The 17,293-nt window shown below is 43.0% G+C and overlaps 2 protein-coding genes across 3 annotated transcripts in view; both read left to right on the forward strand.

Moving 5' to 3' along the window:
* The window catches only part of LOC118893615 (proteinase-activated receptor 2), a 75,504-nt gene that overhangs the window by 9,258 nt on the left and 48,953 nt on the right, over positions 1 to 17,293 (forward strand). The window contains exon 2 of one of the 2 annotated variants that reach the window (XM_036849350.1): positions 3,361 to 5,332. The exons of the other annotated variant lie outside the window; for it this stretch is intronic. Coding sequence (XP_036705245.1) covers positions 3,361 to 4,472 — 1,112 coding nt within the window. The 3' untranslated portion in view covers positions 4,473 to 5,332. Of the gene's footprint in view, positions 1 to 3,360; positions 5,333 to 17,293 lie in introns of those variants that run through there. 2 annotated transcript variants of the gene reach the window in all.
* LOC118892493 (proteinase-activated receptor 2-like) overlaps positions 2,761 to 17,293 on the forward strand; it is a 30,081-nt gene continuing 15,548 nt past the window's right edge. The window contains exons 1-2 of the mRNA XM_036847270.1: positions 2,761 to 2,779; positions 3,361 to 4,391. Coding sequence (XP_036703165.1) covers positions 2,761 to 2,779; positions 3,361 to 4,391 — 1,050 coding nt within the window. The remainder of the gene's footprint in view (positions 2,780 to 3,360; positions 4,392 to 17,293) is intronic.

Here is a 17,293-nt window from a genome sequence, read left to right on the forward strand (position 1 = left end):
GAGGCTTGTTCAGATGAGGGTTCATTCGTTCGTTTGTTTGTTGCAAGATTACTTAATAGGTACTTCTTCCCAGTGGAGGCAAATAACGTCTGGTTATCATTTTTGTGATGTGGGTAACTCCGGACAATCAATACTTAGATTTTCTTCCCTTTTATAAAGCAAGTTACTTAATTTTTTTTGTTTGTTTTGGTACCAAGGGAAAAAATTGAGTCTTTTTGTGGTAATTAGAAAATCTTGGTGGCTCCATTCTGCAGAAACACAGTCTGACTCATTGACTTGGTCTCTGGTGGGCTGTTTCTGGGGTGGGTGTCCCAGCTTTCTGAATGGAAGAATCCTCAGAACAGGGGTCCACTGTCCAGTCACCAGCTTTGCCCCACCTGCCTCTCCGGAGAGCCGGTAACCGCTTTTCAAACCAATGGAGAATTTATAGGATTCTCTTACACCTCTTTAAGTCTTCCAGAACATGTTAATATTAATACAAATAAATATATAAATTATTAGAGGAGGGGCTAGTTCAAAGGGGGGGGGTTAAAATGGTAAAATTTTACATTTAAAATTTTCTGTTTGAGAACACACGTGTGGAATCCGCACAGGTTAGGTTGGTCTCAGTAGACTCCAGCGCGTAACCTCACCTCGGTCTCCGAGGCTCAGTGTGATATAGGGGTTAGAACCAGGGAGTCTAGAAACGGACTGCCTTGGGTTGAATCCTGACTCTCCTACCTAACAACTGTTCAGCCTTGGAAAGGTTACTCAATTTTTTCAAGCTTCAGTTTATGCATCTAGAAAATGCGGCTCTAATAATAGTACCTCCTCATAAGGTGTTGTGAAAGTGAAGTAAGCTAATACACGTAGAGTGTTGAAAGCAACGCTGGACGCACGATATGAGCCCTTATTAAGCGCGGGTGCTTGTTGGTATTAAGGTGGTTTTATTTTGCAGGGCTGTACTCCTGGAATCCCCTGCCGGTGTGTGTGGTTTGGGTACTAACTGGGCCAGACTAGAGCTCTAAAGACATGAGCTGGGCTCTTGATTCTTCTTCCTTTCCTTCATCGGTAGGGCTAGCTGAGCTTTTCAATCCACCCCAGGTGCTAGGTCCAGGGCTCTGCCAGGGACCATGGGGATAAGGAAATTAGGAATTAAGGATGAAGGAATTAGGACAGTCCTGGAATTAAACCTCACACAGCGAGTCTTGCCATTTTGGCTCCTGGAGCGAGTTCCACAGACATTACCAGTCTATAAATATGTCGTTACTATTCTCTTGTGGTGTGTAAAATCGGTCACTCTGCTAAACTGGTTGTGAAAAACATGTAAGTGGGTCATGCAATCAATGTAGAAGGTGGTGACTGGATTTTATAAGAATGGAACAGAATACAGTAGAAAGTATTAGCGTGTACCCTGCACAATAAAGCTAATTATTATTTTGTGAAACTTTTTTTCCATTATGGATGTATGTATCAGAACTGGGTTACCATGTAGAATATGTTTCTTACTGTGGGTTATGGTCAAGCTTTGAAGAACACTGTAATACGTAGGAATATTATTTTATTTTTTAAATTTAAAAATAATTCATGCTCTTTTGAAAAAATTATAAAAGAAATTGGAACAAGAGATGAGTTTCTCCTAAGTGTACTAACTTCCTGTGGCTGCCATAACAAATTGCCACACGCTGTTGTTTTCAGTTAGTAAGACCTTATTTTCTCACAGTTCTGGAGGTCAAGAGTCTGAAATCAAAGTGTGGGCACCTCTCAAGGCTCTAGGGGAGACTCCGTTCCATGCCTCCTCCAGCTACTGGTGGCTGTTGGTATTCCTTGGCATTACTTAGCTTGTTCCTTGGCTTTACTCCAATCTCCGCCTCCATTTTCACATTGCTTTCTCCTTTCTGTCTTCCTTCTCTCTCAAATCTCCCTCTGTCTTTCTCTTCTAAAGACAATTGTCATTGGACTTAGGACCCACCTGGGTAATCCAGGATGATCTTCCCATCTCAAGATCCTAATTGCATCTACAAAGACCTTTTTTCTAAATAAGGTGAGGATCACAGATTCTAGGGATTAGGACATGGACATCTCTTTTGGGGGGCTACCCACTCTGCTAAATGAAAAGTGAAGTATTGATCTCTACACCCTTTCATCCCACCCTAATCACGGTCACTTCTTAGTTGGGAAGCTTTAAGAGAAGTGAATAATCCTGCTGAACCTGGGTACAAAGGTAGGAGAGGAAAAAATGATGACTAAGCATACAAATTATCAGATAGACTTGTGAGTAGGTTGAACATCCTCCCTGGCATACTGTAGTGCCATGGTGAAGGACTGCTCTTCCCCAGAATTAAAGTCAGATCCTTCCATGTCCTCACATCGTCCCTCACGTTCATCTGCACGTCCGTGAGCACTTCATTGGCATAGGCTGGCTATGCCATTGGTTTGTGATTTGTAAAGTTTAATTCATAATATGGGGGTGAGAGTGGAAATTGTTAAAGCTTGCCATGTTACTTGCTTAAAAGTCAGAATACAAATTTGTCTGAACAGAAATCATGCACCTATCTGTCCAGTGACCTTGAGGCCGGAAGGCTTGCCTGCCCTCTGGCCTCCATGGGAAGGTCTCCAGGAGGCCCACACAGAAGTGGGGGATCCCTGCCCACGGCTGAGGCTGTCCTTGTGTCTGGAGAGGGACTATCTCTGTGCTCCTGGGAATCTTGCCGTGTTGGACTTTGGGCTAGGGAGTGACAGGCCAGGCTGGATACTGTCTTGCGGCCCCAAGTGAGATAGATGGCCATGATGAGAACAGGTAGGAACTAATGAGTGTGGACAGTTTGTAAAAATAAATGGAAATACGAGATTCGCAGACATCAATGAGATATTCGAGATTCATAGAAATCAATGTTATATTTTTTGAGATTCATAGAAATCAATGTTATATTCTACACATACTTCCCAACCCTCCCATAAAAAATACCTGCTGTAAAAAAAAAAAAAAAAAAAAAAAAGCAGCAAGCAAACAAATCCAGACCATAGAAATCTCAGTAATTCCATCACCCAAAGAAAGCGCCCGTAAGTATTTTGTGTACTCCTCCTGTCTTTTTCCTTTCTCTTCTTTCACACAGCACAGGAAGCTTTCTCCACCTACACTGCTCTGGAGAAAGGCAGGGCTGCCATAACATGCTGTCCATGCCAGTTCTCTCTCAATCCCTTTCAGTTCATTCTGCTTCTGTTTCTCCTCAGCTGCTCTCCTCCTTTCCTCTTCTGCCCAAATTTTCAGGTAACTGTAGCACTTAACAGCACCATCTTGTCCGTGACCTTCGCACCAGCATTTCTGTGGAAACATTGATTTCTGTAATGACCCTTGTCTGCCTTGCCTTTCTTGCGCAGGAACCAGTAGACCCTCTAAAGGAAGAAGTCTCATTGGTTACGTTGATAACTCACCTCAGATCACTGGGAGAGGAGAAACAGTGGAACCAGTCTTTTCTGTGGATGAGTTTTCTGCCTCTGTCCTCACTGGAAAACTGACTACTGTCTTTCTTCCAATTGTCTACGTGATCGTATTTGCAGTTGGTTTGCCGAGTAATGGCATGGCCCTGTGGGTCTTTCTTTTCCGGACAAAGAAGAAGCACCCTGCTGTGATTTACATGGCCAACCTGGCCTTGGCGGACCTCCTCTCTGTTATCTGGTTCCCTTTGAAGATTGCCTATCACATCCATGGCAACAACTGGATTTACGGGGAATCTCTTTGCAAGGTACTCGTTGGCTTTTTCTACGGCAACATGTACTGCTCCATCCTCTTCATGACCTGTCTCAGTGTGCAGAGGTACTGGGTCATCGTGAACCCCATGGTGTACCCCATGAAGAAGGCGAGCATTGCCATCAGTGTCTCCCTGGGAATATGGCTGCTGATTCTGCTGGTTACTATCCCCTTATACGTTGTGAAGCAGACCGTCTACATCCCAGCACTTAACATCACGACCTGTCATGATGTTTTGCCAAAGGAGGTGTTGGTGGGGGACATGTTCAATTATTTCCTCTCTCTGGCCATTGGAGTCTTTCTGTTCCCAGCCTTCCTTACGGCCTTTGCCTATGTGCTGATGATCCGGACCCTCCAATCTTCTGCCTTGGATAAAAACTCAGGAAAGAAGAGGCAGAGAGCCATCAAGCTCATCGTCACTGTCCTGGCCGTGTACCTGATCTGCTTCACTCCTAGTAACCTTCTGCTCGTGGTGCATTACTTCCTGATTAAAAACCGGGGCCAGAGCCACGTCTATGCCCTGTACGTCGTAGCCCTCTGCCTCTCCACCCTCAACAGCTGCATTGACCCCTTTGTCTATTACTTCATTTCAGAAGACTTCAGGGATCATGCAAAGAATGCTCTGCTTTGTCGGAACGTCCGTACTGTAAAGCAGATGCAAGTATCCCTCACATCAATTAAATTCTCTAGGAAATCCAGCTCTTACTCTTCAAGTTCAACCAGTGTTAAAACCTCCTATTGAGTTTTCCAGCTCCTCGGATGGAAGTTATGTAGGGGGATTTGGAACCTGATGAACATTATGGGGATGCTTCTGCTGTTTCCCTACCAAGCGGGTTTCACCACATACCATGTATATGCAACACCTCTCAGGATTGCTGGGAGCGGCCCTGTTTGCATAGGGAAAGTCCCCCAAATTAACATAGATGTCAGTTTCAGAATTCCTCTACTCAGGTGCTCCTGGAAACGGAACTGACAGAAGCAGACTTTTCAGAAGGTGGAGAAAAGACAGAAACCCAGTGATTTGCAAAGACTAGTCTTGGCGTGAAGACTAAGTTCTTAGCTAAAACTACATTTTACATCTGGGGTCAGTCACAACCATGTTAGGGCTTCAGGGCCCTCAGAGATGATTGGTGCAATTGACTGGCTTTAAGGATAAGGAAACTAAAGAGGTGAGGGAGCTGCCCAGAATCAGGTTTCCAACCAATGGCAATAAGTTAGGACTGGACAGTTTTGAATGGTCAGTGGAGTTCTTGTACCACCTCATCAAAATCCTTGTGGATCTTGTTGAAAAATGCAGATTCATTATACTCAGGAATCAGAGCTCAGAGTCTGGGGACAGGGCCCAGGAACCTTCATTTTAACAAGATTTTCATGCACTCCAAACTTTGGGAACTATTGGTCTGGGTACTGCTTCCACTTGACAAGGGGCCATGGCAGTTTTTGAAAAGAGAAGCAAACAGAATGTTGTGTGTCTCTTTTATGTTCAGCTTATAATGAAGTCTGTTTGTTGACTTATTGGGACTTTCAGTTATTTATCAATCCTTTGAGCTTTTGTGTGTATCATTATCACTTCAAGGAAAATACAGCAAGGATTTTAAATGTAGAAAAATAAATTTTGTGTAACTCTTTACTGACTTCAATGAAATCTTCAGGTTGTCTGAATAATAGATTGTTTTACAACTAGGAATAGTGTTTACCACTTAGTATTTTAAAAAATTATTGTTGGACTATTTATTGCCAGTTTTGTTGACTTGTTATCAAATATGAAATTATAAAGCCGTCACTGGGTTTGAACCACATCCGTTTGGAGAAGAACTTCTGAAATAGAAGTGATTTGCAATGTATTTAAAGAGGTACTTGACTCCAAGCTGACTTTATACAACTGGTGTATTTGTGACCTTTTAAAATAATTGTTTTATTGTATGATTGATTTATAAATAACACATGACTTATTTTTTACAACTTATCTCTGAATTATGTGGCTTTTGCTTTCATTTTTGTTTTCGAGGGAGGGAGTGAGAGAAGGGAAGCAAAGGCATCACTCTTCTAAGAAGAAATGAAAGTGATTCTCACATCTTATTTTTTACGTAAATAGGGCCATATTATACACATTGCTCTGTGATAATTGTTTTTCTTTTAACCACATTTTAGAATGCTTTCCACGTCTGCATCTATGAATTGACCTCCATTTTTAAAGGATACAGACTACTTAATATTTTGGATATATTGTGACGTTTTAGTCATTTAGTTATTTCCTACCTATGGCTCCTGAAATTGTTTCTCTCTCTCCCACTTTTTTTTTTTTTTTCCTCTTTTAAAACAGTGCTGGGCTTCCCTGGTGATGCAGTGGTTAAGAATCCGCCTGCCAGTGCAGGGGACACGGGTTCGAACCGTGGTCTGGGAAGATCCCACGTGCCGCAGAACAACTGAGCCCACGCGCCAGACCCCATGAGCCACAACTACTGAGCCCGCGTGCCATAACTACTGAAGCCCTCACACCTAGAGCCTGTGCTCCCCAACAAGAGAAGCCACCACAATGAGAAGCCTGCGCACCACATTGAAGAGTAGCCCTCGCTCACCGCAACTAGAGAAAGCCCGCGCACGGCAACAAAGACCCAATGCAGCCAAAAATAAAATAAATTAATTAATTAACTAGTAAAAAAAAAAAAACAGTGCCACATTGAACATCTGTGTGTAGACATCTTTGTGAGTATTTCTTTTTTTTTTTAAGTTATTTTAATTAATTTATTTATTTTTGGCTGCATTGTGTCTTCGTTCCTGCGTGCGGGCTTTCTCTAGTTGCGGCGAGTGGGGGCTACTCTTCGTTGCTCTGCCCGGGCTTCTCATTGCGGTGGCTTCTCTTGTTGCAGAGCACGGGCTCCAGGAGCACAGGCTTCAGCAGTTGTGGCTCGTGGGCTCTAGAGCGCAGGCTCAGTAGTTGTGGCACACGGGCTTAGTTGCTCTGCGGCATGTGGGATCTTCCCGGACCAGGACTCGAACCCGTGTCCCCTGCATTGGCAGGCAGATTCTCAACCACTGCACCACCAGGGAAGCCCTGTGAGTATTTCTGTAGGATGAGGTCCTGAAAGTAGAATGGCCAGGTCAAAAGTTATCGATGCCCATTTAAAATTTTGGTAACACTTGCCAAATGGCCTTCAGTAATTTATACTTCTACCAAAAAGTATGTTTGCACCTATTTCCTGAAATGCTCATCCATCAATCTTTTGAAATGTTACCAATCTGATAGGAAAAAAATCTCACTGTTATTTTAGTTTGTATTGAAGCAGCACAGCTTAGTGGCTGCCAGGCAGGGCTGAGTTCTGACTCCATCATTTCTTTGTTTTGGTTAACTTAGGGAAGATACTTCTCTGTGCTTCAGTTTCCTCATTTGTAAAATGAGGATAATAGTATCTTATAGAGTTATTAGGATTAAATGTTTGGCACATATATGCTCATAAATTTTATGTAGCATTATTACTGTTACTCCCTAACTACTGATGTGATCTCATTTCTGATTTGCCCCCTTTCACTTCAGTGCCAGATACACCCTGCCTTCCTTGCTGGCTCTGCTTTCAGTCTCATAGCAGGCTGTCTCATAGTGGGGTTCCCGTTTTATAGGTGGGAAAGCCAAAGATGGTAGACACAGGATAAAAGGGAGAAGAAACAAATGGCTCTCAGGGGCCCTGCAGATGATCTGTGGGCTCATCCAATGGAAAACATTTTTTTGGTATTTGCTATTTTTTTAAGTGATTTTTTTAAAATTAATTAATTTTTTATTTATTTATTTTTGGCTGCGTTGGGTCTTTGTTGCCGTGTGCGGGCTTTCTCTAGTTGTGGTGAGCGGGGGCTACTCTTCGTTGCAGTACGCAGGCTTCTCATTGCGGTGGCTTCTCTTGTTGCGGAGCACGGGCTCTAGGTGCGCAGGCTTCAGTAGTTGTGGCACGTGGGCTCAGTAGTTGTGGCTCACGGGCTCTAGAGCCCAGGCTTAGTAGTTGTGGCGCACAGGCTTAGTTGCTCCGCAGCATGTGGGATCTGCCCAGACTAGGGATCGAACCCGTGTCCCCTGCACTGGCAGGCGGATTCTTAACCACTGCACCACCAGGGAAGTCCCTGCTATTTCTTAATTAGTCATTTTTATAATACATGCTGATGGTTAAAAAAATCAAACTGAATAAAAATATATAAAATAAAAAAATTTACTTCTTTGCTACTCATGGCCATTCTTATTTCTCAGAGGGAACTAATTTTTATAATTTATAGGAAATATATGTATTTTATATGTATGTTATATGTATGTTATACTCTTAAAATAAGAATGAATATGTATGTGTATGTAAATACATATATGTGCATGTATATGTCAACTTCTAAATCAATTCATATGGATCTTCCTCATTATTTTCAGTGCCTAGGTAGTATTCCGTGCACGGGTGATCATAATTTAATCACTACCTATCGAAGAAGTATTTTTCTTGGTTCATTTTCACCAAGTCTGTGAACCTACATTAAGAAGTGTAAAAAAAAAAAAAAGATTGGGGAAATAGAATCATGAGTGTTTGTTTGCTAAAGCAAATTCTTTTCCAATCATGTTTGTTTCTTTTGCCTTTGAGGAGTGGCTCACAAAGGTCTTGTTCTTGTTCTACCTGAATCAGGCCCCTGACGGGAGGGAGGAGGAACTCTGAACCTGAGCTTGGAAGTGCCCTGGATATTCTTGTCTTTGCTCTGTGCCCCCAGTCTTAGTGTGCTCTGATTTTTCTAAACTATCTGAATACTTGAATGTTGCACTCCTTTGGCTCCATTGACTAAAGGAGAGCTCTCTTAATTTGAAAGTGAATGTGGATTGTCCCACTGTGGGGGACACATGTTAAACTGGCTTGATTGGAGTTGTTTGGGCATTTCTCTGTATGTCATTTCAGTTGTTTGTAGCAGGAGTTTCAGAGGTAATTAATTTCCCAGTTATCAAGATTTCATAAATCCTGGGGCTATAATCTCATCAGTATGCACAGTTTACTGATTACAACTTTGTTCCTGTAGCTTTAACCCTCTGGAGGCCCTTGGAGGACTGGAATGTATTACCAAATCAAAGATACAGTTCATCATACTGTTCCCTGGTCTCATCGATTAAAATCATGGCTCTGCTGCAGAGCTTGGATGTTGCCTTAAAAAGCGAAGTTTCTGATTTCACACTAGTCAAAGGGATGTGTCTCGTCCATCCCCACTCCTAATTCTGAAGGGGAAAAAAACCAGACCCTGAGGGATCTGGTCCTCCATTTTATCCAAAGCCTTGGAATGTCACTGAGATGGTTGTTTAAATGTAAATAATTGGAGTCACTCAGGTCACACTTTGGAACTGTCTTTTTTTGAGGGAGAGTATGACGAATTCTGTGGTTTGGGTATGAGCTGCCTTTGCCTCTACCTGTTCGTCAATCTGTGGAATATTTCCCAGTGTCTGTCTTTATGGGTGAGAAATTAGGCACAACCAGTTCTGCACCGCCTCCTGCAGAAAACACAGCCCTAGCCTGTGGGCTCCACGAACTCTAGTTAAGCCATCAGCACCCAGCAAGTGTGAGTGGTTCATTCACTCATCCCACAATTATTGCAACATTGTTGCCTTATTAAATGCAAATAATTAAATCAGGATTCCCACATTAGCAACATTCTAACTGTGGGATTAATGTTCTTAGTGAAATTAATCAATATTAAAAAAAAAATTCCTCCAGTATTTGGGTTAATGGAAAGCCTTTAAAGAAGAGCCTATTCTAAAGCCAGGCCTTGAGAGTGGGAGAAAGTCAAGGAAAACAAAAGGACAAGAAGGCTTAGGAAGGGCCATTATTGTGGCTTCTCTGTTAATATTGTGATGCTTAAACCTTTCAAAAAATAAACCTAAAAATTATAAAAGTAATAAGTGGTTCTTGTAAATAAATCTGAGAATATAAGAGCATATACTGAAAAGTGGACCCATCCACGTCAGAACGTAGTTACTCCCTTTGTGCATCCTTTGAAGTATTTTTTATGCATGAATATGTATAAGTACCTATATGCTTCTTTTTAAAAGTAAAAGAGTTATACTATGTATGTTATTTATGCATAATCAATTTTGTCACAACTTAGTGGCTTAAAGTAACAATAAACATTTGCTAACTGGCGCAGTTTCTGTGGGTCATGAACTGAGGAGCAGTTTAGCCACGTGGTTCTTGCTTGGGATCTCACGAGGTTGCAGTCATCTGAAGGCTTGACTGGGGCTCGAGGATCCACTTCCAGTGTGGCTTCCTCACAGGGCTGGCACGTTGATGCTGGCTGGTGGCAGGAAGCCTTGGTTCCTCTCCATGAGGGCTTCTCCACAGGCCTGCTCAAGTGATCTCATAACACGAAGGTTGACCTCCCCCAAAATGAGTGATCCAGAGAACAAGGAGGACCTGCAATGACCTTTAGAACCTAGCCTCAGAAGTCACACCATCATCTCCACCTTACTCTACTAGTCACACAGACTAACTCCAATTCACTTTGGGAGGGGACTACACAAGAGCATAAATAGCAGGAGTCGAGGCTCACTGAGGGCCATATTTGAGGCTGGCTACCACCCTGTCCCTGTATATGAACACATCTTGGACATTATTTCTATATCAGCATTTAGAGATTGACCTCATTATTTTATATTTTTTTTATTTTAAGGGTTTTTTAATTTTTAATTAATTTATTTAATGGCTGAGTTGGGTCTTTGTTGCTGCACGCGGGCTTTCTCTAGTTGCAGCGGGGGCTACTCTTCATTGTGGTGCGTGGGCTTCTCATTGCTGTGGCTTCTCTTGTTGCGGAGCACGGGTTCTAGGTGTGCGGGCTTCAGCAGTTGTGGCTCACGGGTTCTAGAGCGCAGGCTCAGTAGTTGTGGCGCACGGGCTTAATTGCTCCGCGGCATGTGGGATCTTCCCGGACCAGGGGTCAAACCCGTGTCCCCTGCGTTGGCAGGCGGATTCTTAACCACTGTGCCACCAGGGAAGCCCCGACCTCATTATTTTAAATGGGTGTATCCATTTTATGGATATGCTATAAGGAATCCTTCAGCTTTTAGGTTGTTTCCAGTTTTTTGCTATACTTGTATTGCTATTCAGGCAATCTTTGGGTGAATATCTTTTTATATCTTTACATACTTGTTCATTCAATATTCTTCCACCATGTACTATGTGCCAAGTCATGCTCAAGGCAGTGTGGGATATTGTGGAGAACAAAATAGACAAGATCCCTGTTCTCACTGAGTTGACTTTCTGATTGGGCAGAGACCAGAAATAAGAAAAATATCTACTAGTAGTAAATTCTAAGAAGGGGCAAATGCTAAGAATACTAGGGTTTCAGGGAAGGTTTCAAAGAAGGTGAAATTTAAGTTGCAATATAAAGGACAAGAAAGCCAGCCCTGGGAGGATCCCAAGCAAGGGCTTCATGGGAAGGGTTGAGGGGAATAAAAGTATGAGCAAATAGGTTGGAGAGACAGGCAGGTGCTGGGTAACTGAAGGGATTTGTAAGGGAGTAAGGAGCTTGACTTTCATTCTAGGTGGGATGCCATAGGATTGTCTTACTGATAGTCACTGGCTACCACAGGATATGGATTCTAGAAGGGCAAGAGGGAAGCAAGAACAATTAGGGAATTCCAGCAACGCAAGCAAGAGATGATGTCGGCTTGAATTCGGGTGATGATAGAGATAGAGAGAAGGGAACTAATTTGGGCTGTGTTTTGAAGGTAAAGTCAACAGATGTGAGGAAAAGAGAAATCTAGGAGTCGAAGATCATACTTAGATTTTTTTCTCAGTGGATAATGATGAAATAATTAGGCGTGAGCAAGTTTGGAGTTTGAAAGTCAAGAGTTCTATTTTGGCCAGGACATCTTGAGTTTGAGATGCCTGTCAGACATCCAAGTAGAACCGTTGAGTAGGACATTTGTATATCTGAGTCTGGAATTTTCACTGATCAGGGTGAGAGATCCAGATTTGAGTCTTTGCCATATCACTAGCACTTTTAAAGTAAAGGACTTAGATATTCTAAGCAAGAGAATAGATGAAGAGAAGCGGGCCTGGGACAAAGGCCTTTGACACTTAAAGCTTTTCAAGCAGAAAAGGAGCCAGTAAAAGAGACTGAGAAGGACTGGCCACTGGAAAAGAAAGAAAGTCAAGAGAATCTGTTTTGGGGGAAGCCGAGGGCATGAAGGAGAGAGGGGTCAATCACAGGAAATATTACTAGAGGTCAAGTGAGATAAGAACAGAGAAGTGACTATTGGATCTTATCACATGGAGAATGTTGGTGACCTTGACAAGACCATCAATCTCTATGGTGTGGTGGGGAGAGGAAGCCAGAAGGTTCAAGAAAGAATGAGAAGTAAGGAAGTGAATGCAGTGATGACAGATAATCCCGACAATCCCGTACAGCAAGTTTAATTGCAAAAGGGAGCAGAGGAATGTGGGGCAAGAGAGGCACTGAGAGTGATTCTGTTATCTTTTTTTTTTTAAAAAACACTTTTTGGCCAGGCCACGTGGTGTGCAGGATCTTAGTTCCCTGACCAGGGATCGAACCTGCACCCCACTGAAGTGGAAGTGGAGAGATTTAACCACTGGGCCACCAGGGAAGTCCCTCTGTTATCTTTAGAATGTGGTGATGGGAGTGATCCAATAGAGAGCAGAGAGATACTGATGGTGGGAGAGACTTTGAATATACTGTATTTCTAGAAGTAGAATTCCTGGGTCAAAGGGTATGTATCATTTTGATCATGATTAATTGCCCTATTGAGATGGCATACCAGTTTACACACTTGTCAACAGTGTGTGAATGTCTTTGCCTCACACTGTTGTAAACACAGAGTTTTCACAGTCTTAAATATTTGCCTATCTAAACTTCACAAATTTGAGTGTAATGGTCATGCAGAGCTATGAGCACCTTGGGAGAAATGAAACTGTGTCTTTCCTCCTTTATTTACTTTGGGCATATTCTTCTCCTGCCAATCTTCACCACTAAAGCAGTGCCACTTGAAAGGTGCTAGCTTTGGGGAAATTTGGTCCCATTTCTCTTTGTATTGTCTCTGAGAGGAAACCTAAAGTAGTCTTCTGGGTGGGTTGCAGAAAACTCCTGTTCCATTTGGGACCTCCTTTGTTCTAGAAAGTCCTCTATCATTCTTTCACAGAGAATAGGAGGGCATGGCTGCAGCCCATCCACCTGGTACCTAATAGCTTGGAGTCTGAGCCCTGGGCCCTGGCCAGCTCACCTGCAGATGAGGGATTAATTCTCAGCATCGCCAGGTCTTGGCTGTCATCTGAGTACCTTACTCCAGCTTCAGCATGTAGCCTGGGGTGAATGACTTCAGTGCATAGAAGAGTTTAATTAGAGCTTCTATGTGGCACTGGCTAGACTTAATTACCTAACCCCGAGAGAGTAGTTTAGCCAAGATCTTGTGTTCTGAGCTCTTTCAGAAGCTACCTGGCCACTTGGAGGGGACCGTATCTAGTTCTTTTTTTTTTTTTTTTAAACAAATACTATACATGTAAGTGGGAGATGAGTCACATTTATTTTACCACATCTCTGATTTTTAATTTAATTTTTATTTATTTATTAATTTATGGCTGTGTTGGGTCTTCGTTTCTGTGCGAGGGCTTTCTCTAGTTGTGGCAAGTGGGGGCCACTCTTCATCGCGGTGCGCAGGCCTCTCACTATCGCGGCCTCTCTTGTTGCGGAGCACAGGCTCCAGATGTGCAGGCTCAGTAATTGTGGCTCACGGGCCCAGTTGCTCCGCGGCATGTGGGATCTTCCCAGACCAGGGCTCGAACCCGTGTCCCCTGCATTGGCAGGCAGATTCTCAACCACTGCACCACCAGGGAAGCCCTGTATCTAGTTCTTATTGGTGACAGACAAATTTTCCCTCCAACTAAAGATTTTTGTAGATGGGAGGTTTTGTTTAAAATATAGCTGATTTATCAGAATTTATGGTTTAAAAAGAATTGCAGGGCAAGGAGGGAAATGATAATATTTATTCCAATGATAGTTTTAGTTTCTGTTAATTAAAACTAGAAGCTTTTTTTTTTTTTTACTTTTTAAAAATTTAATAATTATGGAGAATTTTGTACCCACACAGAAGATGACTGAATTGTATAAGGAAGCTCTAGGTCCGTGTACCCATCACTCAGTCCCAACAACCATCAACCTTCAATTCTGCCCCATTCAACACCGCCCCCTTTATTCCGAAGCAAGTCTCAGAAATCATATTATTTCACTTGTAAATGTTTCAGTGATTCTAAAAGAAAAGGAGTTTAAAAATCATACCTTAAAAATAAGCAATTCTTTAATATCAAATATTCTGTCAGTGTTCAAATTTCTACTTGTCTCAAATGTCATACTGGGTTTTTTTTTTAGTTAAAAAAAACCCCCCAGAATCCAAATAAAGGTCACACACTGCAATTGATTAATGTCTTTTAAGCCTCTTAATTTATCTTTTTTTTTGTTTTCCTTCTTGCAATTTATTTGTTGAAGAAAACAGGTTATTTGTTGGGAGATTTTCCCACAGTCTGGATTTTGCTAACTGCACTCCACTGGCAATTTAAAAAGCCTACCGCAGGAGAGAAAAGGCTCTTTTGACCCAAGAACTCTGATTATACATCCGTTCATTTTGCACTTTATGGGAAGCAACTAGGAATACTAAAATCCTTATCACTTTGCTCTTCTATGTAGGGATCTTAATGTGCTCCTAAGGACAGGGAAGAGAGCAGGCCCCAGGCCACCGTCCACATCTGGCTGGCTGCGCCTGGGAATTCCACTCTGACAGGACCCATCATTAACTGACAGTGTGGACATTTCACATGTGCTTCTGCTCCCACACATTCATTCTGGCCTCCCTAGAATGTCCATCATTCTTTAAATCTACAGTTTGGAGCTTTTAATTTTCTTTTTTCAGGTGGGCTGGAATAGTTATTTTAGAAAGAGAGATGTTTCAGTCTCCAGAGCCTATCCTGGAGTTTTTTCTTTCAAGATACTCTTGGGTGTGTTGGACCCTTTCCGACCTGTGTCTGCCCCTCTTTTTTCTTTTGAGTGGTGATTCTCTAGGCCAAGAGCGATCTTAGGCCCGGGGCTGATGGTCCAGGATGCCCCGCGCTGGCTGGTCTGAGGAGAAGCATGAATGGCTTCTGCGTCTTCTTGAGAGTGGTATTCAACTGGCATCTGGGAAGGCATGAGCAAAATTAAATAAAATCTCCTGAGCAGATCTAGGGAGGCCAAGCCACACCTTGAAGGTTCTTCTGGATCTTTCAGCTTGGACAGGAATATGACACCTGAGTGTCTCGAGGTGAGGTGGGAGTGAAGCAGGAGGCCAGGATGGTCACAGGAGCCAGAAGGAAACTAACTGTGCAGGGCAAGGGGCCCATCAGAAGCCCAGGGCTCTGAGCCACTATCAGCCCCTCCCTCGTTTTTCTCTCTCTCTCTCTCTTTTTCTTTCTCCTTGTGGCCAAGGTAACCAGGACACCTTTTACACAGGAAGCCCCATGGTAACCACCCTCTGACCTTTTTTTTGTCCTCCCCAACCCCTGCTTTATGGCCCAGAGCTCTCCTTCCTCGAACTTCAACCTCTAGAGTTAGAAACCAGAATCGTACACTTTTTTCTTTCTTTCTTTCTTTTTTTTTTTTTAACCTTAAAGCTGCCTTCTGGGGAGATGAGGTAAGGAGAATGTTCTTATCTTAATTTCAGGGGGTGGAGGTGACAAGTTTCCTCCAGAGAGCTAATTCTGGAGCCCTGGGTGGGAATCACCCAGGTCTCAGGAAATCTTTGTGGCTGTGGAGTCCAGGCTCAGGATGTGGCAGGTATGTTGTTTGTTATCAGGAGAGAAAACAGGCAGAGCTGTTAATTTATGACTTAGAGCCCATAAATCTCTGAGTAAACAGAATGCGAAGGTTCTGAGTCTCCCAGGAAACTGCTTGAGTTAGACTCCCCCCCCACCAGCGCCCCCCCAGTGGTGAAGAGCAAGTACTCTGGAGCCAGAAGAACTGGGTTCAAGTCCTCACTTCACCAACAGTGACTGAGAAAATTACTGATTTCTCAGTGCTTCAGCTTAATGGGCTGTAAGACAGGGCTAGTGATTCTTCATACGATTTCTGAGGATGAAATGAATGAATTCATTTAAACTGTCTAGAATGGTACTTGGCCAGAGTATGTGCTGACTAATATTAGCTACTATTATTTTCCTTAAATCCAGTTCCTGTGCAGGGACAGGGGAAACCATGAGGTGATATGGGAACACTAGGAGGGCGTGAACGTTCGAGGGAGCTGAGGGGTGTCAGGGAGGCTTCCTTGGAGGACTAGTGCCTGAGCTGGGTAACTGAGCATCCCAGAAGCAGCGTGTTATGTGTGGGGCAGATGGGGCAGGTGAGATGGGTAGAGCTCCTCACAGAGCTTAGGCTTAACCTGGAAAGTGTGGGGACCCCCTATGAGGTTAAGGTAGGGAGAGGGTCAGGTGTGCCTCCCAGCAGCTGGTGGAGGCTGAGTTTGAAGAAAGGCAAAGTGGGTACAGGAGGTGAGTCTGGTCTCCTACAGTAATTCAGGCCAGAAATGGCAAGGACCTGAATCTCCGTGCTAGGGTTGGAGAGGAGGGGATGGGGGACTCAGGAGGTAAAGCCTAACAGTGATTGAATGAGAGGAGGAGGGACCAGAAACAGCATGACACTCAGGTTTCTGGCTCATGCTATCAGGTGAATGGGGGTGTTGCTGCTGACTGAGACAGCAGACAAAGGAGGGGCTGTCTGGATCCTCCAGAGGAGGAATGAGGGGGTAAGGGAGTGAAAATGTTCAATTCAATCTGGTGTGACTAAGGCATTTGAGATGCCTATGTGCTGTCTAAGGGGAGATGTCCTGTAGTCAGTTTATTTATACTCTGCTGTGTCCCAGGTAGAATTTAAAGTGATATATAAGGATACATAAAGTAGAGGCAAATATTATAAATTAAGTAGAAGTGAAAGAAGAGAAACAAGAGTAGAATGTAAAACTGAGGAAGGAGGGAGGTTGATACAAAATACACAGCAGAAAGCAGAAGTCACAAGCTGACTGGATTCAGCTGACCTCTACTGTTTGTGTTGGCCTGCAGTCTAATGTTTCTCTGTTTATTTTTGGTTGGGCTTTTTGATTTTTGCTTTTTTGGAGTGTAGTCTTAAAATCCAGGAGTTCCCAAGAATTAGGATTTATGGATTTGTCTAAAAATATTGGAAGTTCTGGGAGCTCTGAGCCGTATTCTAATGTGGCAACAATTATCTGCATCTAAGGAGCAGTCACAGTTTTTTTTTTTTATTAGTTTTCTTTTTTTTTTGTCTTTTTGTTTTTTATACAGCAGGTTCTTATTAGTCATCCATTTTATACACATCAGTGTATACATGTCAATCGCAGTCTCCCAATTCAGCACACCACCATCACCCCCCCCACCGCGGTTTTCCCCCCTTGGTGTCCATACGTTTGTTCTCTACATCTGTGTCTCAACTTCTGCCCCGCAAACTGGCTCATCTGTACCATTTTTCTAGGTTCCACATACATGGGTTAATATACGATATTTGTTTTTC

Source organism: Balaenoptera musculus, chromosome 3 (assembly GCF_009873245.2).
Source record: "Balaenoptera musculus isolate JJ_BM4_2016_0621 chromosome 3, mBalMus1.pri.v3, whole genome shotgun sequence".
Classification (NCBI taxonomy): domain Eukaryota; kingdom Metazoa; phylum Chordata; class Mammalia; order Artiodactyla; family Balaenopteridae; genus Balaenoptera; species Balaenoptera musculus.